At 40.5% G+C, this 27,528-nt stretch overlaps 1 protein-coding gene across 1 annotated transcript; it reads left to right on the top strand.

The window, feature by feature from the left end:
- Positions 1 to 1,749: 1,749 nt before the first annotated feature.
- On the top strand, positions 1,750 to 24,595 carry xxylt1 (xyloside xylosyltransferase 1). Its single transcript, XM_061078013.1, has 4 exons — positions 1,750 to 2,373; positions 7,734 to 7,881; positions 15,328 to 15,460; positions 21,408 to 24,595. The coding sequence occupies exons 1-4, from the start codon at positions 1,849 to 1,851 to the stop codon at positions 21,802 to 21,804; spliced, it is 1,203 nt and encodes a 400-aa protein (XP_060933996.1). The 5' UTR covers positions 1,750 to 1,848; the 3' UTR covers positions 21,805 to 24,595.
- The last annotated feature ends 2,933 nt before the right edge of the window (positions 24,596 to 27,528 follow it).

Here is a 27,528-nt window from a genome sequence, read left to right as displayed (position 1 = left end):
ATAGATTTGACCAGAGTTAAGTGGCGTTCCATCACACAAGTCGGAGGTTGGAAAATCCCAATATGCGAGTTGTCTGGAATGTAGCATTATCAATCAATCAATCAATCAAAAATTCAGTAATGGTCAAGTATCTGAGGAGAAAGACTATGTATGCTGCAAACATAGTCTATGGTCAGCAGCCGGCAAGATCATTATCCACCATCAAGATCGGATGCCACTATAGTCCACAGTCATTGTGTCATTATCAGAATCAGAATCCTTTTTATTGCCAAGTATATTTGCACATATTGAAAAATTACCATGGTGTGGTTAGTGCACTGTACATCAAACATAAAACAGCAAAAACCAACAATATATACATTAAGACAACAATATATACAGTAAGAAACAATACGTTATGCAGCCAGCCTCTCGTTGGCTTCACTTTTGGGAGCAGCCATGTCGTCCATCTTAATATGGAGTCTATCTACGGGGTGGAGGTGGCCTTTAAAAACACCAAGTGCCGTCTTTTCCCGACAGTACCCGAAGGCATCGGGCCGGACCACGTTTGACGCAGAGTGGGTGTGGTCACGGCAGCGTCACAGGATTATGCTGCTAGGCTGTTAGCTGCAGCTCTGAGGCTCCTACTCCCCCCGCGGGTTTCCCTCCTTAAACCCTTACGTGTGCACGGACGCGCTGGTTCCTGCGGGTCCACGAAGGTTCGCACTCGTCGGTTTATCTTTTCAAACATTCGAACTCTGCTCGGCTCGGTGCAAACTCAGCGTCGGAGGGAAACTCAAAGGGAGAGTCGTGGCTCGCTAGCATCCTCCTCGCAGCCGGAGGTGTCAACAGGTCTCTGCAGCAGCTCGGTCCCCGCGGAGGGTCTCATCTCCTGCGGGGTTTCTGTGCATGCAGGTGGGGCGACAAGTGCAAGTGTGACGTTATTCAGGTCCAGGATGAAGAAAGTCTGATCCCGGGGATCACCGGAGAGGATGTGACTGCACGGATCTGCAGCAGGAGGCAGGCGAGTCCCACACTTTCTCTGCCTAACCCCTTTTTTCTTGGTTTTCCCTTGTTAACATTCCGACGTTCCTTGGATCAACAAAAGTTATATTAATGAACTGAACATATCTGCATGAACTGTATTAATGTGCATGAGCTAAACTAATGTGCATGAATTGAATTAACTACATGAACTAAATTAATGTGCATGACCTGAAATAATCTGCCTGAACTGAAATCATGTTAATGAACTGAACTTATATAACTGAAGTGGAAAATACTAATTAACTGAGAAATATTTATTTTTGTTGAACGATTTGTAATACTGTTGTTTTGTTAAGTAAAAATACAAATTGTATTCAAAAGCTACCTGTGTCTCCTGTGTCTTGGCATTTACACATTGGGCTCCAACCGAACCTATTAGTCTGCATTGGTTACACAAAGGTGTGTTATATCGTTTATTTACTGTGCATGGTTAGTGATGAGATGTTTGTCCCTGACATTATCGTGAGGGATCTAAACAGACACAGTGGAACTGCACGGAAAATATATATTGTGCAATTGATCAGATTTGGATCCAAAGATAGTTTATAATGTCTCCAGAACCTCCAGAAAGTTTGGTTTTGGAGTTGTGACTTATCTGAAGTGGCATAACATTACTTCGCAATGGTGTTAATCAACATAATACAATGACATAATACATGTCAGTTGATTAGTATTAATAATTTATCTTTTCTATTCCATTCTGTCCATTCTCTTACAGGAAAATGCTGACGAGTCATAAAAAGTGACCATGACCCGGACGGACACAAAATGGTGAACTTTTACCCGTTGACTCCCCCGCTCTCATGAGACCAGCAGGAAGATATGGGCGTCCTCAGACTGGTGCTCAGAATCATGGGTAGGATCAGCACCTTCAGGTCCTATCAGTTTGTGCTTCTCCTGGCGGCCGCTCTCGCCGTCGTAGCTTTTTACTACTTTGGCTCTGAGAGGCAGAACTTCTCCAGCACCACGAAGAGGATCAAGCAGAGCCAGGCCAGCCACAACACCAACCGAAACGACGCCGACCTGACCGTGGACACCAGGCTCTCGCATACGGGGGGGTCTGAGGAGCAAGGAGATGCAGGAGGACAGAGTGAGGATTTCAGGTCAAAGTCGGGGCCTAGTGAGGTTGCTGACCAACGCTACCACGCACTCATGATGTTCACCAAGGTGGACAAGAGCCGGAGCCTGCAGGACAAGTTCCGGGTGGCCATGTTGTCTATGGTGGAGCACGGACACTTTCTGGAGGGAGAGGTGTTGGTGCTTCATTTCGTGAGCGACCAGGCCAGCAAAGAACTGGGAGAGAGGATGCTGCAAGAGTTTCTCCTCGACGCAACGTTTGAGTACGAGGTAAGCAAGTTAAAGATGTGTTGGCCTTGTGCCGTTTGTCAGTCACCTACTGATTTCAAAGTATAAAAAGTCTGTAAAGCTTCTTTGAGTATTTTATTTTAAAACATTCAAAAACTAGAAACAGCAGTGGATACCTCCACCAAGGTCCAACAGTCTTTTATAAATCCATATTTCATGAATATCAGTTCTCTATATATGCCACATTTCTTTCATAAGGATTCATGAATTATTCTCTAAGAAATGCTTGCAATGTTAAAGATAGAAAGCATTTTATGATAACATTTCCTGGATCTGCCCCCTGATCCAGATCCACACAGATCATTTTATGGGTTCTTTCTTGGGTCATGCTCCTCCCCTCCGCAAAATTACTAACTAACAATCAAATACAGACGAAAACATAACCTCCTCAGCGGAGGCAATTCATTCTGATAATAAACAGTATATGAAGAAATAACAGTTTTCCTTATGAGTGATGGTCAATCAGTAGTTTTGGGATCTCGGACAATTGACCTGACAAAAGATATTTAAGATTTATGAAATTGTTGTTGACTATTTTGACAAGTTTCTTACATTTCAAAGACCAAACAGTAACAGTTTAGTGTTGCAACGAAAAAAAGCTATTGCCAATTGATTAATCCATCATTACAATAAGTTTTGCTCTAAGTTATGGCAGATGCTAACTTTAAAGCCCTAAACCTACATTTATAAAAGCCTCCTTGTTGATGTTTGCGTTGGCCGTAGATGCAGTTTGAAGTTCAAACACATGGGGGCAGTGTTGGCCTGCCAAACAAGTCCCCCAGCAGCAGGGGTATCCCTCCCCAACTGTTCTCTTCCTGCCAAAGCAGAGGATTATGTTCCCTCTCTGCTGGTCTTTCTCTGACATGCAATATCCTTCCTCCTCTTTTGTATTCTGCACAGAGAACATGATCACAAACTTGCTTACAAATGACACATCCCCTCCTAAACCCTCCTGAGCAGCAGCAGCAGCATCTGGTGCGGATGTAACCGCTCTCTATTAGCTCACACTGATCCCAGGTCTGCTCTGCATTTGGTCCGAGATTTGTTCAGCTTGACATCTCTTGGCAGCCTGGAGCCCGTGGGTTAGATGCTCACTATTCATTTCACTCTCTACACTCAAAGTCTCTTTTCAGAGTCTTGTACGGTAAAAGACAAGACAGTGTAATGATGTGAGGTCGGCAACACTCATTAAAGCTGGGTCTGTTTTGTTAGCAGGGTGTGAGACAGACCAGATAAGGTGTCTTTCTTCTAGCTGCAGCTCAGACTGGCACGCAGAGATGATTCCTCCACCCCTTCCTCTAATGCACCACGCGGCCAACATTAATAATCACTGATTGCTCAATAACGACTGAAGTTTGCCAAGATACACAACACATCCGTGGGACAGCGATAGCACAGAGTAGTGGCAGTACTCAAAGGAAAGAGTCGTAAGAGTCTTTTTTTTTTTTTTAAAGGATCACATTTATAAAAACATTTTGGCTTTAAGAAACACATGTTTTTCGTAATGTTTATTTAAATTGTCATCAGAAACATGTCGGAGGCATAAATAAGAAATAGTGGAGATATGCTATGATCTATTCTAGTTTATAAGTGTTCAGACCAACCTATAAGGCGAGGGCTGTTGGTCATTAGTGGTGTGTGCTGGCCGTTGCAATACTGGATATATGAGACAGAATATTGATAAAATCTCATGACGTGCTGTCCAACATCTTCATTTACATTTTGGTCAGTGCTACAAAGATAAATCTACAAGACTGACATTGGGTGATACTGCCCTTTTTGAAGCCTCCACTTTCACATTTTGTCCAGGGCCCCCATTGGTTTTTTGAAAGCAGCTGTACATGGAGGTTTGGGGGGGGGGGGGGTGAGCCCCACTGAGAGCTTGAGGACACTGCACACCCACCTACATCTGTGACCTGCAACCATTGGCCGGTCGATTTCATTCACACTGTATCCACGCTCAATTAATGTTCAATGGTTGATCGTCTATTTTACACTAAATCTGTTCATAATTTACTAAATGAACACGATGCCGTGTTGAAGAAGACTTGAAACCAACGATTGAGATGAAACACTCTTAAAGTAGAAATGTTGACTGATGTTAATTAAGTGTGAAGTAGGGTCATTTTCTCATCGACTTCAATAGAAAACAGACTCACAATCTTGCTTGTGTCTCTGTTGAACACACACACAACATTCAGTGCCGTTACATAAAGTAAGTAAACTTTGTATTTTCTTTTAAATTGGTCTCTTCACATCATTCCAGTCCACTGCTTTCAAACATGGATTAAGATAATGACTCATGAAAGGATTGTCTGCCACCACCAACACTTGTCTCTCATAATGTGCACTCGAACACTCACTCCTGACAAAGTTACAGCTGGGAGCCGACTGCCCAGAGGCTGACGCAGGCAGTGTATCCGAGCATGTTGACATCTCGAGTCTCATTCTCTTTAATTATTTATCTTAGAGGAGCATAGTGGTAAGACAGTGGTTATGCAAGAACTTTAAATTCCATGTCTTCCCGACAACTCAATGACCCACTTGACAGTCGACAAAAGGTCTGTGGAGTCACTGCCCCGGGGCTGTGCTCATTACTGCTGACCAGCTTTCTCACTACATTCTGGAGTCGTTCACACTGTGTGCTCTGGTGTTAATCACTGGAGATAGATTAGGCAGAGTGTTGTGTCACGATTCCCAGTTGAAAATCCTGTTCCTTTAAGCAGGAGTACCTGAATGTCATAAAACTTAGTCAAAGTAAATCAGACTTTTAGAGTTCCTGAATGTGGGTCCGTAATACTTCACATTTTGTCAGACGATGTGCACAAGTCTGAATATAATGTACCCAATAAAATATGAATAAAACATTTCAGAGCCACAAGTCTGAACCAACTCTGCGTCAACAGCTGTTGCGCTGACGTTGTAATAATTATTTGTACAGGTAGAAACCTGTAGAGACTTTGAATGATCAAACAATGTGGAATTTGTCAAGTTCGTGGGAAGACTGAAAGCGATACGAACCAAAAGACTTCTCAAGAAATGTTACCAACGTTCAAGTGCCCCATGGGTGGGATGGTGAATTTTAAAGGCCAAGAAGAAAAGGGTCATTATCTTCATCGTCATTATCTTCACCTCTATATGAAGATCGTCTGATATCAAGGAGTCTGATTTGTACAAATATTCAATCTCCACTTTGTGAACTACTTTCTTTTTCTTCCAGATTTGTTTCTATTAAAAGATGCGTTCATTATTTTTGAAAATCTGCCCCCGCAAAAGACAGAGAAAGAAATCTCTAATGAAAACAATAATGTTGTTTTAAAGTCAACTGCATATCCAGCTTTCACGTGTAATATGTCTCATTCTGTATTAAAGTTTATACAGGCTTAAAGGTCTTTATTTCTCCCTCTCATGCTGTCTTCAGTAGAGATTATAGGCTACAGGTCCTACCACCAAAGTCAAAAAAGGAAGTTTTGCTTGTTGCTGGCAAGCAGCTCAACGTGCCAACGACTGCCAAACAAGTCCAGTCTCTCAGTCGGCTTTGTGCAGCTAGTTTTGTCTGTACGCCAAAACCAATACTTTGCCACATAGACTGGATACCAGTGGTATCAGAAGTATAGGTTATAAACACAAAAGTATTTATTTGATCACTTAATAAAAATGCTGATTTTCTATTTGCCAATCGTCATCATGTCGTTAAGTCTGATATGAGAAATCTGGGTCGGAAAAGTGGAGTGGGCCTATTGAATTTAAGGGCTTTCATACACTCTCTAGTGTGTAAGTGAAATAACGTTCTTCTAGCATAATAACAATGTTTCAACAAACCTCATTACCCTTTTCATGTTTGATTATTATTTATGAGGTCCTTGGAACTAACTTCTTCAAACCATTGCAAGGATTTCATGTGCCTTTACATCGCATTACCAGCTGCAGTCCAGGACATGACTGATATCCACATATGGCCGAGGGTTTACCTTAATCTGTGAGGGATCATTAAATTATATTTTCCCAACGAGGCACCTGGGTTTGATTTATAATATTACATCCATACGGTCTATTTTTTTTATGAAGCCGCTAACATACACACTTACTGATGTCAGGCTTAACACAGAAAAGTCTTGATCGTCCTCCGGAAATACTGCCTCGAATCAGCATATTTAGTTTTTCTCCTGCAGGAAAGCTTGACTGATTATCAGCGCTTACTGTATTTAAAAAAAGATCCTCTTTCATAAATCTGGTTAGATATCTCCTGTACATGGTCAGAGCAGAAACTGCTGCCTCACAGCTGTGGAAGGATTAAAAGCTCTCAGGAGCGGCAGGAAACTTCCCCACAAGCCGACAGAATTTAAAAAAATTGGGCTGTAGTTTAATGTTAGACCTTGAAAACGACATATGATAATGTGGCGCAACAAAAGACTAGTACTTTTGGTTTTATTCTTCCTAATAATATACTGTGGTCCTTTTGTGTGAGGTTATAGGAGGTCAGAAGTTTTCTGTAGTGGAGCTTTCAGTTATGAGCAATTTCTCTTTCCATTTTGTCAATACATCACTAAATCCCCAGCTCATTAAGCATTGAAATCGACAATAGCATCGATCAACTTTCTCAACACGATGGAGCTAATTTTCTCATAGCTATAAAGGTCAGGAGAGCAGACTTCTCCACTCAATTCTGTGAAGGTCTCTCATCGAATTATTACATTTAATGTCGTCTCCAAGTGACTCACTCCAACAGAAATCTGCATTAGCAAAGACAAAGATGACATTTAATCGCTGTCTAAATTCTCTTCAGAGCTTAGTTGCAGTCGTCAGCAGTGAACTGGAGGCGAGCGTCGGATTGCTTTGAGTCACTTTGGTTACTTTTGCAATCTTCAGAACAAAATGTTATGTTAAATATTCTAGTTGGCCCCCAACTTGTTGGATGATGAAAATTCCACTTCAGTGGTTTTTTCATTTTTATCACTTATGATTTCATTACTTGGTATTGTAGTCGTTGTTGCCATTGGGATAACTGTGAGAAATTAATTTAGTTGTTCACCACATGTTCTGCAAAAGTCCAGATGAGTTTTGATGAGTACTTATGCTTAAAAAGATGATTACACACAAGAAGGTCTTAATTCAGCTTGATGGGATATCCCAGCACGTGGAGGCAGTTTTTCTTCAATGTAATCCAAATTGTAACACAAACTTTAAACCAAAAGAACACAAATGAAGCCACTGACCAAAATCTGTGACTGTGATGGTCTAATAAAGCAATATCTTATCCAGCATCTTAAATACTTCCCCAGCTCCTCTGCAGTTTGGTGACTGTTGCACTGACCTGATCTCATTGCTGATCTCTCCTGCAGGTGTTGTTTCATGACGTGGTGGCCCTCACACAGAAGCTCTTCCCTATCGTGGAGGCCATGCAGAAGCACTTCAGTGCCGGCTCCGGAGCTTACTACAGCGATGCCATCTTCTTCCTTTCTGTGGCCATGCATCATATCATGCCTGACAGTAAGAAAAGCACTTTTCTTTGTAGCAGTGATTCAACTACTTGTGCAGATTACTTTAGAATAGCCTGCTGGTGTGAGTCTCAGATGACATAATTTTTAAACAATCTAAAGGTAAATGTTACAGATAACTTTCTATATTTTGTATGCTTAAAGGGTCATCTCACCCATATTTCAAAACAATGTAAAGTCTCTCCTGCCAATGCAGATAGTTTGGGTATTTTTTAGCCAAGTTTTGAGATATCTATCTCTGGGAAATCTGTCACCACTCCAACGTAACAGGGATGAAACGACCTTCAAGCTGGTCAGATGTTTAAAATCGACACTGACCGCAATGCATTTTCAGAGTCAAAGTTCTATAGATAGTATTTAGTTGTAAACCACACCATCAGAAAACATTAATAACTCAGATTTCAACATTCTTTTGTATTTTTCCTAGTTCTAAAGGCTGCAAAAGCAGATACTGATCCTTTATTTTTTATATTTTGAATTTAGGGTTCCCCCTTTATATTTATTAAATAACTTTATTGTTTCTCAATTCTGTACCCACTATCTATTACATTTCTGTTCCCCCTCAGTAAGTGATCCCTCCTTTGTTGGGAGGTTCTTTCTTATCTGAATTACAGATCTAAGGATAGTGTCAAATACTGTACATATTACATTACATGTCATTTAGCTGACACTTTTATCCAAAGCGACTTCAAATTTGTGCAATCAACATCCATGGTGGGGACATTCGTGGTTCAGCATCTTGCGCAAGGACACTTGGAAAATTAGATTTCACCATTTTTGTCACTTTATGCCAGAAGTTAACTTGTACTAAAGGACTTATTGAGAAGTTTCCAAGTTGTGTTTGGGTGAGATGCAGTACAGCCCCAGTTCGGTTCTGCCCATGCATTTATTTCTACTGAATCAGAGGTGTTTTTAAATTCACTCAGAGGCTCACATCTCTATTCTGGCACAGTGCACAGCTGGAGAAGCCAGTGAGGGCAGGTATCTCACAGACACGTGGCATGCTGCAGAGGCCCTGGGGAGTAGGAAAGAAGACGTGATCTATCACTGCCTCCCACATTAGTGCCCCCTGTGTTGGCGCTGACTGATGGCAGCGATCTCCTCCGGTGATCACTGTTTAAGTCGGTGGGTGTGCAGCGTGGGGCGTCAGGCCACAGATGCACCACACCATTTGGCTTTTTGCGGTTTCGATCAAAACAACACAGGCACATGTGAAACCGGAAGCGTGTCTTGCAGAGAGCCCGGCATCATCCCATTGAAGGTTTTTAGACTGTAGCTCAGCGTGCATGGCGAGGAGTGATGTCAGAAGTTTGGATCATAACACAACAGGGGGAAATCAACAGTCTTTTTGTGTTCAAATGCTTTCCCCCTTCCAGGACGATTTCTTCCAGACTTCACAACCCCTGTGGTCGAATCCACGTGTTCATTGAGGTTTTCTATCGATCATCAGAGTTGGCTATTTCCACTGCTCGATGAGAATATATAATTGCAGGAGAGGAAAGGATGAATTTTTTTAAGGCACAAAAGATGATCCTGCTTGGAGGTGGTGTTTGAGTGTGTGGTTGTCAGTCTGCTTGTGGTGAAGTATCGAAGTGCTTAGATTATAAGGATGTTATAGAGGCACTGTGTGTTTCATATGACAGCGGAACTGGAGTTGTGTGTCTGCTGGTGTCTCGTGTTGCTTCCTGAAAATCCTTATTGATCAACCAAACTTATTGATCAACCAAAGTGCTGCTTTTCTTCTCTCTCCATCCAAGTGGTCAACCGTTTCTATTTACAGATTCTTTCATCTATAAAGGGCATATTGAGTTTGTCTTGACACAGGGAGTGGGGAAATATGTGGAACTCAAATCTAAATCAGTCTTAATCTCTAACTTGTGAAGTGGGAGATGTCGTGATTTCAGAATATTTGGTTGTCGGAAAAGGAGGAAGGAAAGGAAATTGTCAAGATGTCTGTGCTAAGTTAATTACACAGCCTGAACAAAAGTCTTTGCTGAACATTCATGGAAAATAAAAAAGTTTAAAGGTTTCACAGACAGATGAGACTGAACTGTATACCCTAATTTCAAATAGAAACAGTTTGAAGATAAATCTTTGACAGTTGAGTATTTAAGATCGATTTGTCCTTGGATAAAGCAGCTCATAGTAAATAATTTTAACTTAATGGTTAAGAACTTTTAACCTCCTACCAAATGCACTGTGAAGTGCTTTATAATTGAAACATTGAGATACTTAGACCTTGAGATAAAATTGTTTGGTCAATTATTAGCGAGTAATTAACAGCAGCTTTCTGTGACACCCCTGAAGCTGTGACAGGCACTTATACCATAATGAAAGCAGTCAGGTGGAGAGAATACTATGTTCACACCATCTGTCTTTAGAGGACGGTAAATAAAACTGTACGATAGAACAATGTTGAAATGAATGATAAGGTTCCTAAGAAATTGTTATTGTTAGTGGAGAGGTGTTGCGTCTTTTGCATCCCCTCTAGAGGTCTCAGCATGTCGGGGCATGAGTCTCTTCCACAACCCCGACGTTTATTTTCCACCCAAGGTGGAATGTGTGACTCGTATTATATAAATGAGAAAGGTGATGGAGCAGGCCTGTACGGATCTGCTTGTCATCAGGGAGGCCAAAAATAACATGGCAGAAAAACAGTATGTCAAACTGTCTTTATTTTCTTGACAGTGAGGAAATCGATCGTTCTGTTCATGAATCTCTGAAAACAGATACCTAGCATAAAACCTTTTAATCAATTAGCGGTTCTAATAAACAATGTATACATTTTCTTTTATATTTAAATAAAGCTTTAGTAGATATTGCTGCTATAGTCAAACCTCGTACACTTTGTCCTACTTTTCCTCAAGTATTTAGTGATATAAAGTAACTGGGTTGTACAGAATTGAGTAAAAATTTCAGACACTTCAGATTCTGGTGACAATATTGGACCTCAGTAAATATTTTCTTACCACTCAGAACTGATGCTGCATGGAAATATTGAATTTAAAATGATTGTCAGTTGGCATACTGGACAATATTGATGCACATCTCTCAATAAATATAACCAGCCCAGCTATAGTAAAAACAGTGTTTATACAGAGTAAAAAACACACACAAATTTGTCAGTCCTTTTTCCTGTAGGTCACCCTCAGAGACCAACACACAATCCTTTTTGTTGCACATATAGCGTCAGTAAAACACCAGACTTAACGTAATTGCCTGTGTAGATGGCTAGATATCAAACAAGAATCTAATCTAATCTGCGAGACAGATGACTGAAAGGAACCATCAGTGTCCAACTAACACATGTTGAAGTGCATGTGACAGCTTCACATAGAGATCCCCTTGGATCTGCAATGAAACCCAATAAAATTAATCACTGACGTAAATCCCCACTTTGTTTCCAACAACAAGATTAAACTAACAACAAAGTGATGGATACCAATTTGATTTAAATTGTCAGTTTGTAGTCAAATTACTTTCTTTAAGTATTGTGTCAAAGCAATGAGATCCGAGTGTAAATGCTCTAGTAAAACTTGTATTTCTCAGTGTTGGTTTTTGAAACATCTATTGTTCTGTTGTCTTGGAAAAAAAGGTAACATTAAATAAGATAAAAATCCACTACTGTGAGAAATTAAAGGGGGTTAAATAATGTTTTACCATCTAGATAATTACAAACACTAACTTGATTTTAATTTAATCGTAAAGACTCAAAATCTAAAGATTATTTCTTTCTTTATATTTCATCCTGTAACTTGTGCCCGTGACTTGAGGACCCTGGTTAGCACTAGACTGTTTGTTTTTTCTTGCAGCAGGAAACACATCAGAGGTTGGACACATGGGAAGTGTTTGCCTTTTTAGAAGAAAAGCAGCAGTGTGTTTTTCATGAATGTTGTGGCAAAGCAGAATACAATGACCCTCACAAAGAGGCAAGTGTTCACATCAAGACTGATATTAGGCTTTAACAAGGTTGACCCACTTTTCTCTCAGGAAAAAAAAAGTGCTGTTGGATAACAGTGTCTCAGTTGTGTTGTTGCTGTGGCTGTGTTGATGTTTAGTCACTTATAAATGTCCCATCTATCCAGAGCCTCGGGCGAGCTCCGAGCCGTCGTAACACCCCCCATGCACCTGGCTGAGACTGATCTTCTTTCTATTCAAGGGTTTCCTTCAATGGCTGCTGTCGATTCAGAAAACATCAAACTGTATGGGGTTAAGAGATTATTGGGAAAAAACATTGGGCTTCTATACTGGTTGAATCTTATTACATATGTGCATTTAGCTTTCTTATCTTGCCTCCTGTTTCCCTCCATCATCCGAAGAACGTCACACTTCTCTTAATGCTGCTGGAAAATGATTTAAGATCAAACGATGAAAATCTCCAACAATTCAAAATGATGTGGATCAACTGCACCAGCAGTCATTGAGTTTATGTGACAGCTTTCTGTGGTTTTACTCAAGTAAAACATTATGACGTTAAGATATACTTTTGTTTTAAGAATTAGAAACCAACTCTGTCTAGTTTTAAGTTTTATCTCTCATCATATTTCCCTCTGGAGCTGTAGAAAGAAGAGACAACATTCTTTAATTTTGTTTTTGTGATTCTCATTACGGCCACAAAAAGTTGAACAGAACCTCGGTCTATAAATGACTAAAAGGATCCATCTTTTCTTCAAGGTGATTTGCTTTTATTTATCAATTCATGTCAAACATTCGGTACATATATAGTGTATGAGCAAGTCATGCAACATTAATTCATGTTTCATGTTTTTAAAGGGACATTTTTTAATACATTTCATGGAAAACCCCCTTTCTCAACCTTTCACACTTGAACAGTCCTGTCAATAAAGGCAAAATTAATTATAATCAGCTGGATTGTAAACTCTGTTTAACCAGTGTCAAACCAACTTTGTTTGTTCATCACCAAGCTGAGGAAATTATGGACAAAGACATTGACTGGGTGGAAGCATAAGAACCCTCTGTCTCCTTCTCTGTCCAGGCTAATATCCAGCTTTAACTAAAACACTAGTTGATAATTATTACAGATTCTTTCTTGCACTTTTTCAAGAAAAATTATGTTTCTTTTGTCGCTCTACATATCTTCAAATTGAGCGTACGCTATGTGAATGGAAAGTCCTTTTTTTTAATCCAAAACAAACACATGTTCATGATGAAAGAAGTTTATATCACGTAAAGATGAGGAATATTTGAAAATGTTCTCCAGCTTTGACACAAGCAACAAGCTAGTGGGGGAAAAAACCACAATTCAGAACTGTTGCTTCAGTAATAATCTGATCTCTGTTCTTCTAACGAGAAAACCCAGCAGCAGTACAACCACCGCCCACCATCCGACTGGACTTTCACCTCCACAACTTTGTGTTGAGTAACTGATCTAACATCAAAGGCACCACATCACAATGTTCTAATAATTTAAGACCCTCATCCTGTTGTAATCCCACTAGTTAAGCCTGGTTAGTGCAAACAAACAGCGCCCATCACTCAGGGATCACACTTGCTGCCGCTCTCTGTTGCCACAGCACACGAAGGCATTGTCACGACAGCTTCCTTGTTTGGAGAGCACAGAAAACAGGTCGCTGCCGTACTGCTGAGTCGTGCTTTTCTGTCGTTTGTTTTGACGTGATTTTTTTAGCGCATACTTCTAGTCCGCCCACGGTCTTCCCATAGCTTCTCTCTGGATTGATCCGAATTCCAATTTGCTTTGTTGGGGCCGAGATTGTGATTTTTTTTTTCGATGTCTATGATTCCCGTCCTTGTTGAGTCTGGTGCTTTGCTGGATTTTGACTTCTTAGTAAGCTGGTGATTACTATCGAAAATACCCACTTCAGTTACTACCTTCAAGATTTACAATCTCAGGATCCACTCTTTATCTGGACAAAATTAAATCAAATTACAGAGGTGAGAGACCACTGCATCGTTTTTTTTATGATTTGAACACTGATGTACTCGAGGAAACTGAGATGCAGTTTGCCAGCTTCAATCAGAAAAACTGTTGGACTAGCTCATATGCTGACAGGTTGATAGTCGTTGTGGGGAAATTCTACTTAGTGAAATAAAATGTTCTGTTCTTTGCTCCCACATTAGCTGTGTCCCATTTCAGGGGCCGCCTTCTTCAGAGGATGCAGTCTATGTGGCCTACAAAGAAGGTGGCCTTCATGGAGCACATAGACCACGAAGGACAAGCCTAAATGAGACGCCTGGTCTATGGGAGTTTTCTGTTATTTGCGTCACCACCTCTGTTGTGTCCCAACAAAGCTACAGAGGGACACGATGAGAAAAGTGCATTGACCTTCGTTATTTTTTAACATTGGCCGTATACTTGCATTTAAAAGTGTGACCATCAGACGTTTTGGTCTCATCAATTGCCAGCGTCATAATCGCTTTGCAAAACTATTTGTCACCGAATTGCAATGGATCGTGGGACAGGTTGGCCTGTAAAGGAACCTGTGGAGCCTTGGTTGCTCAGGAATGGAAGAATGAAGAATTGTCTCAGCATTTGTAATGGGAAAGCCAAGTCAGGCCACTGTGATGCAATCACTCTTCAAATACAGCCTCAAGGTTGCAGCACTTGAACTGAGACACAGATATTAAGTCAACATGTCCTCTTTAAGCCTCTTTCTTTTTAGAAGGGTAACGATATAGATGGATTCTTTCACACAATCCTGATTATATTCAATGTACTTTCAAGATTCATGTGATTCTTATGCAGCTCATAATTCTTTAATGGCTCCATCTTGTAAGTCCTTCAGCAGCAGCTGCACAGATGCCATCAAACCAAGCTTTTGCGTCGCCGATAAACATTTACTGCAGTAAAACTCCAGGCCGTCATCTGACATTGCAAGTGTTTTCGTCTGTCAGTTGTGGCCGCGGGGCACCTTTCCTGAGTATTTCCCATCCTTTCATCACCACGGCAACCAGCAAAACAGAGGAAGCTGAAACAATGAACAGATGAGGGCCTGAATATCCTGGTTGTTATGATTTCATCTATAAACAAGACACAATGTTAATCATTTACCGAAACACAAACTGCACTTTGTGATTTTAAAGTATTCTCAGCCTTCTATATATTTCGCTGCATAATTTATAGACACATTTGTGCAGTTAAAATGTTTAGGTAAATGGTAACATTACAGGAAGGTTAAGATAAGTACACAGCCACATAGTCAACCATATAAGGCTGCTGCTCCTCCTTTCTTTTAAGGAGTCTTTCCTTATTTCCTCTAACTCTGTCTTCCTGAAGGAGTCTTAGAAGTGGTTAGCCAAGCCATCACTAGATGATGTGCCATTGGTCAAAACAACTCTTTGAACACAGCTCACTCGGATGTATATTTACATTTTCTGAGATCACACAGTGATCAGTTTGAAGTCTCATCAGTGTAATGTACATTTGATGTTTTATTTAAACAAAGTCCTCGTCTTTCAGGTCAGACGCGCATAGTGCAGCTGGACCTGGATCTGAAGTACCGGACCAACATCAGAGACCTCTTCCAAGAATTTGACCTGTTTCCTCCGGGAGCCGTGATAGGCATCACCAGAGAGATGCAGCCAGTCTACAGGTAAACAATTTGCACACAACACACATGCTGCTGCCGGGCTTCTGCTGCTTAGCACATTGAATTCTGACTCAATTTAAGATATTTTAAACTTTTTTAATACCACACTAAAATTAATTCAACACCCTTGGATACCAGTCAAAGAATGACTGAAACACAATAGGGACAATAAGGTGTACAGTTGTTTAAGTACAAGGATTTTTGTGGCACATTTTGTCAGTATTTGAAGATTACGATCAAAGAACATGACCTGGACCCAGACAGAGGCAGAAATTTATGGATTGATGAAGCATTAGACTAGGTAATTCATTATATCTGCAAATCCATTGTGAGTCAATGAAACTTACAGGTTTGTTTTTGTCTTTTAAGACAGTCGGGTTTTGGTTGTTTTGGTCACTAAGTTTTTTCTTGTTAGTTTGTTCTGACTTTATCCTGCTTTAATCACTTGGTTATACTCTAAAAACTGTTTGTTCGTCTCAAATAGATTTTTCAGGGCTGTTATACTGTATTTATGCACAGTTTTGGTCAGATCTGCCACAAAAGCAGTACGCTTTTTGTTTGTCCCCATCTCTTTGTGTTGAACTACTAATCTCACTGACAACAGATGGATTTTGTTATTGTACTTTCAGGAACTGCTTACACATTCACAATTATTTTCTCAGACAGTTTCAAAGTGAGAAAGAACATCAGTGGTCTCTAATACAAACTGATTCACAAGAACCTCAACATTGTTACCTGTCTGTCATTTATCATCAGAATTATAATGAAGCATTTAATCTGATGGTCTATGTTTCCTGCTTTATACTCCTCTCCCATTAAAAAGCTAAATTAGAAAAGCAACCAGCCACAAAACAAACTGCTCAGTCGTGCCCTTTTACCTGCATCGAGACCTTTGCTGTGAGAGAGTTGCTTGATAGTGAAACACTGACAGACTGATGTGATGTTTTCATGAATATGCTATTTTAAGTCCTGCATGGGAGATAAATAAATGAGGATTCGGCAGGAACTAAGCAGAGAGGCGTCTCTAGTCAGGAAATGTTTTGTTCTCATCGTATGAATCAGACGTGCCCCCAGTCTCTCCGTCAGATCTGTCTGGTGCCAATAAACAAACTCTGGCAACACGCTCATAGCACCAGTATAACCTCATATAACTGGTTGTATTATTTGTCCAATGTGTCAAGTTAAACGAAAACTCAACATCAATTAATTAAACTCAATTCAGGTCACAGGGCCCCTTGTTAGCCATGCAGAGCACAAGATGAAGGGAAGTGTGTGTAAGAGTCACTGCAGCAGTTACTGAAAGATCGAGTTTAGATTTTTGCTTTATTTCGACACTTACATTTTGCTGCACAAAACTCAAATAATTATTGATTTCAAAATAAGTTAATATCTCTGTTGGCCTGTTGGTCTGCAGGGGCTGTACAATTATAGGGAAGAACACTGAGGTTTTAGAGTTGAGATACTGCCGACCAGTACTTCTGCTTTTACTGGAACAGTAAGTCTTTGCTTATCAGTCTGGAAAGTTGTTGAGTAAGAAGTTTTGGGAATCAGTACACATCAAATCTCCCTATGATCTATTTTCCCCCATACAGACTCAGGTGGGAGTTTTTAAGTGCCAGCTGCTTACTGGTAGAAACATACAATCAGTTTGTTTTTTCTCTGAATTACCCTGAACGTTTGTGTGAATGAAACAAGAATATAAATTGCAAGTTTTTTTTGTTTTTTTTTTAAAGTGTTTTACTCATAAGTAGCCTTTTACATGTTTTTGTAAGTTTCCTTCTGTAATTTCATGAACTAACACTAGCACCATATTCATGAAACTTTAAGCATTTTTTTGAAGTTAATTCTTTGGCATTAAAACAATTAAAGAAGATTCTTAAAGTCAATATTAATGGATTCAAATGTCTAGGATTTGCAAGATTCAACTACTAAATTTATTTGACAGAAAAGCTGAAATTGAGCATTGACCATTAGCAATTTTACAATCATGTCAACATTAATTGCAGATTAAGTTTTTAATACAACTAAGAATGTTTGCAAGCTTTAGGTTTTCAAACATGAGCATTTTTATCTGTCTTTGTTAGAATTATAAATCATAATAATAATATAAATAATAAGTCAGTCTATGTCTTGTTTCACTCAGGTCCTCAAATGTAGAAATATATTATGGTGTCTGCCTTGTGATTCTGCTGACGATGGTTCTGTCGTAATACTAGGTGGATAAGTGATTACTTACACCTGCTCTGTCTGTGTATAACTGTAAACATGGGTGATGTCATGTTTTTGAAGAAGTTTTAGAGCTGTTTTCCAGGAAGACTTGATTTGGCACCAACGTCTCTAAACGGATGTTTATCTCTGCCCCTCCACTGGGTTCTTCCATCACTAAGATTGAAGAACAAGAGAGTGCGCAACTGCATGTGTGAGTGCGTGTTTGAGTTTTCAAGTTCAGACTTATGAACCACATTCCAGAACCAGATTTTTTCTCATTTTTTTTTAAGAAATTAAAAAGTGTTGACAGCAGTCGATGGATTACATCACTGAGACTCTCAAGGATATTACCACCCACCCAGGCGATAATTGTCTACAGCTTCGCTTTGATCCGTGGAGACTTGTCATGCCAGGTGCAATTACTGGATAAAAATCCAAACATTTCATGTAGATTGAAAAGATTATAGGTTTAGGGTTATCACAGGAAGAAATTCAGATGAGTCATAAGCCTCTCCCAATATCTTTATCGCAGGAACACACCAGGAATCGAATCATCTGACATGCAGGTCAAGAATATCTCATGATTGGGAACTGAAAGACAGTAAAAAATGGGTACCAGGGATGTCTTATATGGGAACATTGTGGTATAGCCTGTTAAAAATTCACCAGCTGCACTGTATCTGAAAACAAACCAGTATAGTTACACTGTCCGTGCATCAAGTTCTTTATTTATATGATAATCCAGCCAGAGAGAACATTCAGGAACAAATCTACCGCCAGCCCTTTAGCCCAGTAAGATGGCCTGTTAGCCATTAGCCATTAGCCAGTGGCCAATGGACAATGAAATATTGGAATTTTTGAAAGCTGGTATTACCAAGCCTTTGTGTGCATCCTCTTCTCTGGAGTGTATTCCTGTGCAGCGTGTGGATGGCTCTCGGCTCCCACTCTGTATTGGTGCTAATGGACAGAGCGTTCTGCAGGAGAATGCTTCCTCCCACCAGCCACATCCTGCCATTGAGAAGTTCATTATTGGAACAAATGCCCCGTGTCTTTTCTATGCAGTTGCGTTAGTAATGTTTTAAAAACCCAGGAGACAAGACCCTCTTACATAAGTGTCGCAGTTAAAGCCACAGATACAAAGACAGCACATTGAGTCTCCATGGTGTTATTCATCCCACGTACTCCCTCCTATTTGGACTCAAATATTTAAGTGAAATATGCAATTACATTTTAAACACAGTGGTTGTTAATCTTAGTATTTTCAGTTAGATGGTTGTTAGTTATGTTGCAAATTCAAGTATTTTTTGTGAGATATTTTATGATTCTTTAAATGTGGATCTTATTTCTGCAGGGGCACCATATGCTTTCTATAACCCTCTTTTCCATAACCCTGAAATTGTCTTTACTATATCCTCATCATGTTGCCAAACTACTGTGTGGTGAACAACACCAGACATGTCCTTTGGGTTCCCCAGAGCCAGGCTCGCCTCTGTCAGAGTGTTTTCCACGGCTTTCAGGGAGCAGCCCGTTGCTCCTCCTGAACAAAACGGAGGACACATTTGGACAGAATGTCCCTGTCACCTGCTAATGATTCTCAGTGTAATACGTGTGAGAGAGGCGTCACCTGAAAGGGTGGCAGGGAAAATTGCAGGAAGGAGATGATGGAGCTCTGAATTGGCAGAGCTGGAGAAGAGGCACTTGTGGCAGTGATCCCAGTTACTGTAAGAGGTTGTATAGGTGTAGTTTGACTTAGTGTGGTTTGAGTGGAGCAGAAACGCCTGCGGCTATCGTGACCAACGACAGAGCTGCATTCTGTACCCGACGTTCAAATCTCACAGGAAACTGTCGCAGCATATGTTGAAGTTGACCCATGTGACTGATTTGGGTTATTGGGTTTGATTATGTTGGCCAAACTCTTTCCAAGTTTTTTAATTTGTAATTCCTTGAAATAAGCCTGAAAACAACTATGAGGTATTTGATATAGTATGTGAAAGGAAGAGGCTTGTAAACATTTAATGATTTGAACCCGCAGCCCTCTAAATAGTTCCTGATGTTATTTATGTGAGAACATGACTGGAAACATTTTCATTCAGGTGTATTTTAATGCTTCTGCTAATTTCCATGACCTCATTCAAAGTACAATATAGAAAAGTCCTGGTTGATCTGACTCCCTGTTCAAATTAACAAGACCTAAGGTTAAGTCTAAATTCAGGGTTTAACGTTTACTTGAGGTACATTTGCTGTGAAATGATTTAGTTCATGTGAGACGAATCAGTCAGAGTGTAGTGGACTTCATGAAACTTTATAAAAGGCCAAGGTCTAGCGGGATTTTCTTTGTCTGATGGTTATTACTTATTTTAATGAACACGACTGGTGGACTAGTGTTTACATCAACTATCACCATCCAGATCCATGTGATATCAACTGCATCAATCACTGATCACATAATATGTCCCATTTAATCTTTCCAAACCCTAAACCAGTGTGGTGTCAGTTGTGTAATATGACCGCCGTGGCATGTGAAGTCCTAACAGCCCAATGGAAAAGCCTGTGTAAATGTTCCCTCGCTGACCGTGCTCACCCTGAGTGTGTCTGCAGGCACGTAGCCCCAAATGTATGTCTTTTAAAGATGATAAATGCTCCACAGGGGCCACCAGTCCCCAGCTCCTAAACCCACACACTGTGTAGAACAGTGTGGACGAGCTGCAGCTGCTGAATATAGGTCAGTAATAATATCAAAGTGTGACTCAGAGAATCCACAGCTCCCACTGGATTTGTTCAAACTGCACAGAGAGAAAGAAAGTACCCTCTGCTATAACGAGCATAACTATTCTACACAATTTCCCCATGTGTGTTTAACATTAAGTTTTATTTTTTTAACTGCCTTTTGCCTTTCTGCTATCCCCTTGTGTGTGTTTGTAGCGAGCAGCATTTACCATAAATATTTAATCCACTGGTTACTTTTAGCTGGGCCAGTGCTAAGAATAATCCAAAGTTTGTGTTTCTGTGCGTGTGCGTGTGTGTGTGACGCTCCACCAGCTGTTAGTCAGAATGTTAAAAAAAACATCTTGTACTTTTTTTAAAACAGTGCAGCCAATAGCCACAATGGATTTGATAGAAGTTTTAAAAACCTCACCAACAGAGGCGCAGTGAGAAAACATCAGACGTGGACCTATCACTTCAGTGGAAAAAGCTAAATAACACATATATGCTCAAACAACAGCGGTTCAGTAGACGATCATCAGCTCAGTGACTGAAGAAGAGAGCATTTGTTTATCTGGATGCAACAGGACGTTTCCAGCTACTGGTCAAGTGAACTGGACCTCATCCAAACCCCTTGCTCCCTCTGTGGCTTTAAACTCCTCTGCTGCAGCTCAGTATTCTTTGAACATCTTGTCCCGCTTTAGAAAGCTTCTGTTTTACACACACGTTCAGTATATTTGGTTAGTGACATTGCATCATCTGTTTTTTAGATCGAATTATCTTGCCAAGTTAACACCTTCCTCTGCGTCTCCTTAGTGATTTCTGAGATATTTGTGTTGCCCTTCTTGTCTACAGGCATAATATTGTCTTCTCACATGGGCTCTGACATTATCCAGAGTTTTTACTAGGGGGGCTGGCAGGAAACAATCCAGATAATGTCCAAAGCAACTGACTCTGATATTATGTGATGTTGAGTGCATGTCTGAAATCAGCTTTGTGGACTAAGCTCCAGCGTGCCCCTCTTTCCCTCTTCCTGCAGACACACCTTCTGGCAGTACCGTAAGGAGAACCCTCAGACCAGAGTTGGCGAACCTCCTCCTGAAGGCCTCCCGGGCTTCAACAGCGGCGTGATGTTGTTGGACCTGGGAGCGATGAGGGCCTCGGCTCTCTACAACCAGCTGTTGGAGCCCAGTAACGTTGCCAAACTGGCCGACCAGTATCGCTTCAGGGGCCACCTCGGGGACCAGGACTTCTTCACCATGATCGGCATGGAGCACCCTGAACTGTTTTATTCCCTGACCTGTGGCTGGAACCGACAGCTGTGCACCTGGTGGCGGGACCACGGATACGGAGACGTGTTTCAGATGTATTATCGCTGTGAAGGACCTGTTTACATATACCATGGTAACTGTAACTCTCCCATACCAGATGACTGATCTATGTGCTGCACCGCTGTTGTAAAAGAAATCCTTTTCCTGCTTGTTGGGTGTACACATCGTGACTTTCCTGATCGTGCGCCTCTAGCCACAGACTCTGCCTCCTGCTGGTCAAGGGGCTGGTGAAGAGACCCCCACACTTACTACAAGTATGGCGTTCATCTGTGTCAATCTAGAGAAAACAGCTTGGAGTTACAGCACCGCAGAGGGCTGCACTAATCATGTCCTGTGGTACAAAGATGAAGAAATATGTGAATTTTAGTTTCAGGAAGACGTATTAGCTTCTCAAGACTAAATAGGAGCTAACAATATTATCGGATGGATTTTTCTGCCGTTGAAAACTTTGTATTGTGGCTATCCTTTTCGAAAATAACAAGTAATCTACCAGGAATGTGGTCTGGATTATCTGTGATGGGCCAAAGATGCACTTTGCAGGGTAAGTCCACGTTTTTGTCAGAGTGAGCTGCATTGGTACTGAGTCAGTGTTGCCCCCGTTCAAATGATGGTAAAATTTCCTTTTTTTTAAAATTTGTTATCGTTAAATTGGTGTTTCGGTTGAGGAGAGTCTAAAAGACCACTCCTGTATGCAAAGTAGTGGAAGATATCACATTTTTGAGTTGATAATTCGCATTAATTGATGTTGCCATTGGGGCTGCACAAAATAATTAGTCACCAACTATTTTGTAGTTTTTATCACTTTATTTTAATCGTTATCAAATGATGGTTTGCTGTAGCTTCTCTTATTGTGAGAATTGAATGCTTAGTAAAACAAGACATGTGAGGACGTTACCTTTTGGCTCTAGAATATTCAAATTTTCTGACTTTATAGACAAAATAATTTACCAATAAATCAAGAATATAATCAAATGATTAATGGATGATGAAAATAATTTAGTTAGTTGTTGCCCCAATTGCCAACCAATTTTGAAATATCAGTACAAAGTATAGTCAGCAAATGTGTTAATCGGCGCCTAAAAACAAGAGACCTGTTTTTTCCATTTTCCTTCCATGAGTGGGACGAGTTCAGCCTGTGTCACTTTATCTTCCTGCAACACCAGGTGACGGCTCATCTGGTGCCATTTGCTTTCCACCCCTGTGGCTCATGGAAGAAGAGGGAGGGATATGTTTAATAGCAGTTGACTCCAAATTTTTGGAGCCATGTGGGCGCAGGGCACAAACACTCTGCCGTTGCTCTTTCGAACACATCTTCCTGCAGCTTGGAAGATAGGAAGAGGGGAAAAAATCACATCAGAGGGTGGAGGGGGGGTTAAGTAGATAATGGCTAACAATAATGTGACTGATGGCTGTTGTTAGCGCTCTGCATTTATGGTGCAGCCAAGGACAAACACAAACACACTTTACCACAGCACACGTTTCAGAGGGAGGGAGTTTTCTTGTGCTCAACTGAATATACAGACAGATTCTAAGGCAAGTATACACTCAACATTCAGCCTGGAGAATGTTTGAGGTGGTGCCCAATTAGGCGCACACACACACACACAGAGTGACAGTTAAGCTGCTGAATATCCTGTGGAGTCAAAGTGAGGCTACTGACGACACTTGACAATAAACATCGCTCGAAATCAATAAGCTTCCCTTCAATTCACTCTGAAACTGATCAGTATGGTTTCTGCCTCTTTCAAGACGATTCTCTTTAGCTTGAAAACAAATTGTTAGTGTGAATGCTGAAAAACTATTTTTATCCTCCATTCGTGACTGCACTTTACAAATTCAAAACACACGCTTTATTGTGAAGAGTTTAGTACCATAGGATGCATTTATATTACCAGATTTATTGATTATAACTTTTTGTTTTACAGATAGTGTTTATGTACATTTTAGCCCATGACTGTTACTCTAAAGTTTACACTGTATAACTTTGATTGATACCCGACTCAATAACTTTCAGTTTCTTTCACAACAGAAACTGCAGAATAGTAGTTGCTTTTGAAAAGTATAGCATATACATTAAAGATACTGCATTGCAGTCGCACGTTTGGAATACCCTCATGGACAAATATACATTCATTGAAAGTAAAGTCATCTTCTTAACATGTCAAAATTATCCTGAATATAAACACTTGAAACATGAGTGTGATAAGAAAATGGAATCTTCAAGAAAAAATGTGTTGACATGTGCTATGACATGTTAGTTTGGTCCATGTCCCATCCACTAACATGGTGAAGTGGGATTGATGCCATATACTGCAGTCAGCCACCAGGGGGAGATCAGGAGTATTTGGCTTCACTTTGTGGGGAGCTGTGATGTCGTCCATCTTTAGCTACGGTCTGTGGTTGGCAATCATGTGAAATACTGCTGTCTTGTAGTTAATGGGCTAAAATGTGCAAAAAACACTAATGTCATCATTTAATAGTTAATTATCTCTCTACTTCAAGCTTTATGTGTTTTTCCTTCTTGCTTTTATGTGCACACACACACTCCTTTGTAAAACATGGGGCAGTGACAATAGGTAGAGATTTAAGATGGAGGGCGACATGAATGAACAGGTGCAACTTAATAAATGTGCTAAAGGTAGTATTCTTGTTTTAACCCATCAGTCACATGTTTTTGTGCAATGATATTTTTAAAGGGCTCATGAATATTTGTTTAATAAATGGGATTGTCCTCTCTCTTACTCGGAATCCACTTGATTTAGAAAGATGCTGTGTTAAGGGTTAAAAACTCCAAGTAGCTTAATATGATCTTTTTATAGACGAGCTTCCTGGTTTTATTTCTTCTATATGTGTCCCAAATCAGTTACATGATGATTTTCATGTTGTTTCCTAAAAAAATAAAAGACAAACAAAAGCTTTTGTGTTCTTGTTCCAGTTATTGATCTGTTCACATGAGAGACAGGTTTTGTGTGTGTGTGTGTGTGTGTGTGTGTGTGTGTGTGTGTGTGTGTGTGTGTGTGTGTGTGTGTGTGTGTGTGTGTGTGTGTGTGTGTGTGTGTGTGTGTGTGTGTGTGTGTGTGTGTGTGTGTGTGTGTGTGTGTGTGTGTGTGTGTGTGTGTGTGTGTGTGTGTGTGTGTGTGTGTGTGTGTGTGTGTGTGTGTGTGTGAGAATGTGTAGCGGGGGGGGGGGGGCAGAGCTGACAACACTCACGATGAACATGACGCGTTTAGTCACTTAAAGGTTAGACTGAGGTGGTGAAATCCATGTGCGTTGATGGGAGCGCCTGCACGTTTGTCATCCTACGCACCTGTGGCTGTGTTCTTGTTTGGAGCGAGACGCGACCTGTTTCTGTCACTCCAGCTTGCCAGCGCAGGGAGAACTGCAGCATCAGCCAGCTGCTAAATGCAATGACTATACCCAGTGAAAATCAGAACTAACCAACGCACGGTGGAAATTCTTCACTGTGACTTTTATTGAGAGGGAACCGTGTGTTTTTCGCCTGCAGCGTCTTCAGATTAGCTCAGTGGTTAGTTTTCATCTTCGCTCAACATATTCTGGCAAAAAGAAACAGCACATGATCATGAATACTGGGGAGTTTTAAACATCATATCCCAATTTACATTCAACAGTAAAACAGCAGAATATAAAGATAATTTGTCTCTACAATGAAGAGACTTTTGTTGCTTTCCTTGTCTATGACCTTTACTTTCTTTTGAATGATGTTTGTTCTGCACTTCTTTTAATAATGCAGCTAAGAGATGAAAACAAAACTGCTTCGTGCTTTTCTAGATTTTCTTTTTCTGATAGCAGATATTGTGCCTTGGTGGGATTAGGCGCTCAGACAGTTCCTATCCCCACCGAGGCTTTATGGCCTTTTTATCTCCATGTTGCGAGTATATGTACTGCATTTTGATTCACAAAAAACACATCATTATCCAAATATGTACAAAAATTCACCTGTTCAGAGATAATAGCACTTTACACATGCTCTTATAAAGATCTCTGCACTACTTGAGAAATCTCTCACATGCGTGACCTCATGGATCATTAGGCATTTCAGTACAGGTAAACAAGAGAGCAACACTGTTCATCTGCTCATCCCAACACACCATTAACAAAGTCAATTTTCAAACTTCCTGTCTCCCCTGGCTGTTTGAGTTTCCAGAGCCTGGCCTTGTATTACAGCTCCTGCACTGATGAAATTATAATAGCTCAATAACCCTGGGCATTCCAGACCATCAGTATACTGTAATTTCTAAAATCCCTCAGCCAGGATTCATCGACAAACAGCTCATTCACCTCCAGGGCGAGCAGCAGCAGCAGCAGCATCCACGTCCAACACAGCTCAGTGAGAGTAGGAGTGTTTCTCTGCAGCTTGCCCATAGTCCAAAACTTGGACTATGGACAGAAAATTGGGAAGACATCAGACTGGAAGGTCTCTGGTTCGACTCCACGGAGTAACAACAAAAACCTACCTGGACGGAGTAACATCAACAAAAAAACGAACCTGGATCGACAACACTTGGATCTGTTCAAAAGCCCAAGAGGACTCTCCCTACCCCACTGTCTAGTGCCCCTGAGCAAGGCCCCTTACTCCCCCAACATCTGCTCCCTGGGCAGGGACAAGCAGAGGTCATGAGTGTGTCTGTGCATGTGTGTGGGATTAATAGATGTATCTTGTATCTTGTAGCTCTGTTTCCTGCCGATAGAAAACCCTCCTCAGGATCTATCGCTGCTTGAGCTGCTTATCGTAGACGACTCACTTAATCAGCCCTGCATTCAAATCCAGCGGAAACATCCCATGACGACACTCCTACATACAAGGACAATAGGTGACCTATTGGTCTGGTTTACTTGTCTGTTTCTGCACAAGTCTGAACAATATAAGCCCAGTGTCTCTACTATAGTGACAAACTGGGATTTCACTACACTAAACACGAAGTTCCGTTAACTACGCATTGAATAGGGCTGATTTGTTTCATCAAGATTCCTTCATTATTATCTCCACCAAGAAGGTTGTGTTTGTTTTGTTTGTTGGTGGATGGATGTGGTTTGAGACATGTCTTTCTTTAACATTGTGAGATGTGTGTTTAGTTTTTTTTACATTTCCCCTGTTTTTACAGAGCATAATTATGAATCTTGAACTAATATCTTTGAGTGTGTGTAAATTTCTGCAGCTTGATTGGACTGTTGGGCCTTGTTAGAGTTATGTGTGCTCCTGAGTGGCATTGTAGTTCACCGGGGAATTGGTGAAAATGTAAAAAGAAGGCAAAGTGGAAAAGTGGATCCTCCCCTTTGTCTGGATCCATTACCAAATTTATTCAAATTCTTTCTCAGCCCATGTCCCATTCTTCCATGGAAATCCGTTTAGTAGTTTTTGTGTCATCCTGCTTACAAACAAACAAACCAATAAGAGAACACATGGACGAAAAAGACAAAACCTCCTTGGTGAAGGTAGCCAGGAAGATCCTGCTCCCCACATCCACACAGTTCAACGTTTATTTATAAAGCAACAACGAATACAGTCTGATATAATTTCAATAAATCTTCTTTTCTAAAAGATAAAATTATTCTATTCTATTGAAAAATGGTTGATTCAACTGTATATGATCATGTGGAGGATATAGTCTGTGATGCTTTTTTTTAACGATATTGATTTATACAAAGAGGTGTTTGGCTAGAATCTGAATCTATATCTATATCTGCAAACCTTAAGGATTACCATGCTGCCACATTTAAAATATTCTTTTGTTACATTTTTGCTTCAAGCTTTTACACTTTTTGTTTGTCCACAAACATGTAACTTAGCAACGCAGCAGTTCCAGACTC

This window comes from Limanda limanda, chromosome 9 (genome assembly GCF_963576545.1).
Source record: "Limanda limanda chromosome 9, fLimLim1.1, whole genome shotgun sequence".
Taxonomy (NCBI): domain Eukaryota; kingdom Metazoa; phylum Chordata; class Actinopteri; order Pleuronectiformes; family Pleuronectidae; genus Limanda; species Limanda limanda.
This window is presented reverse-complemented; position numbering and strand designations above follow the sequence as displayed.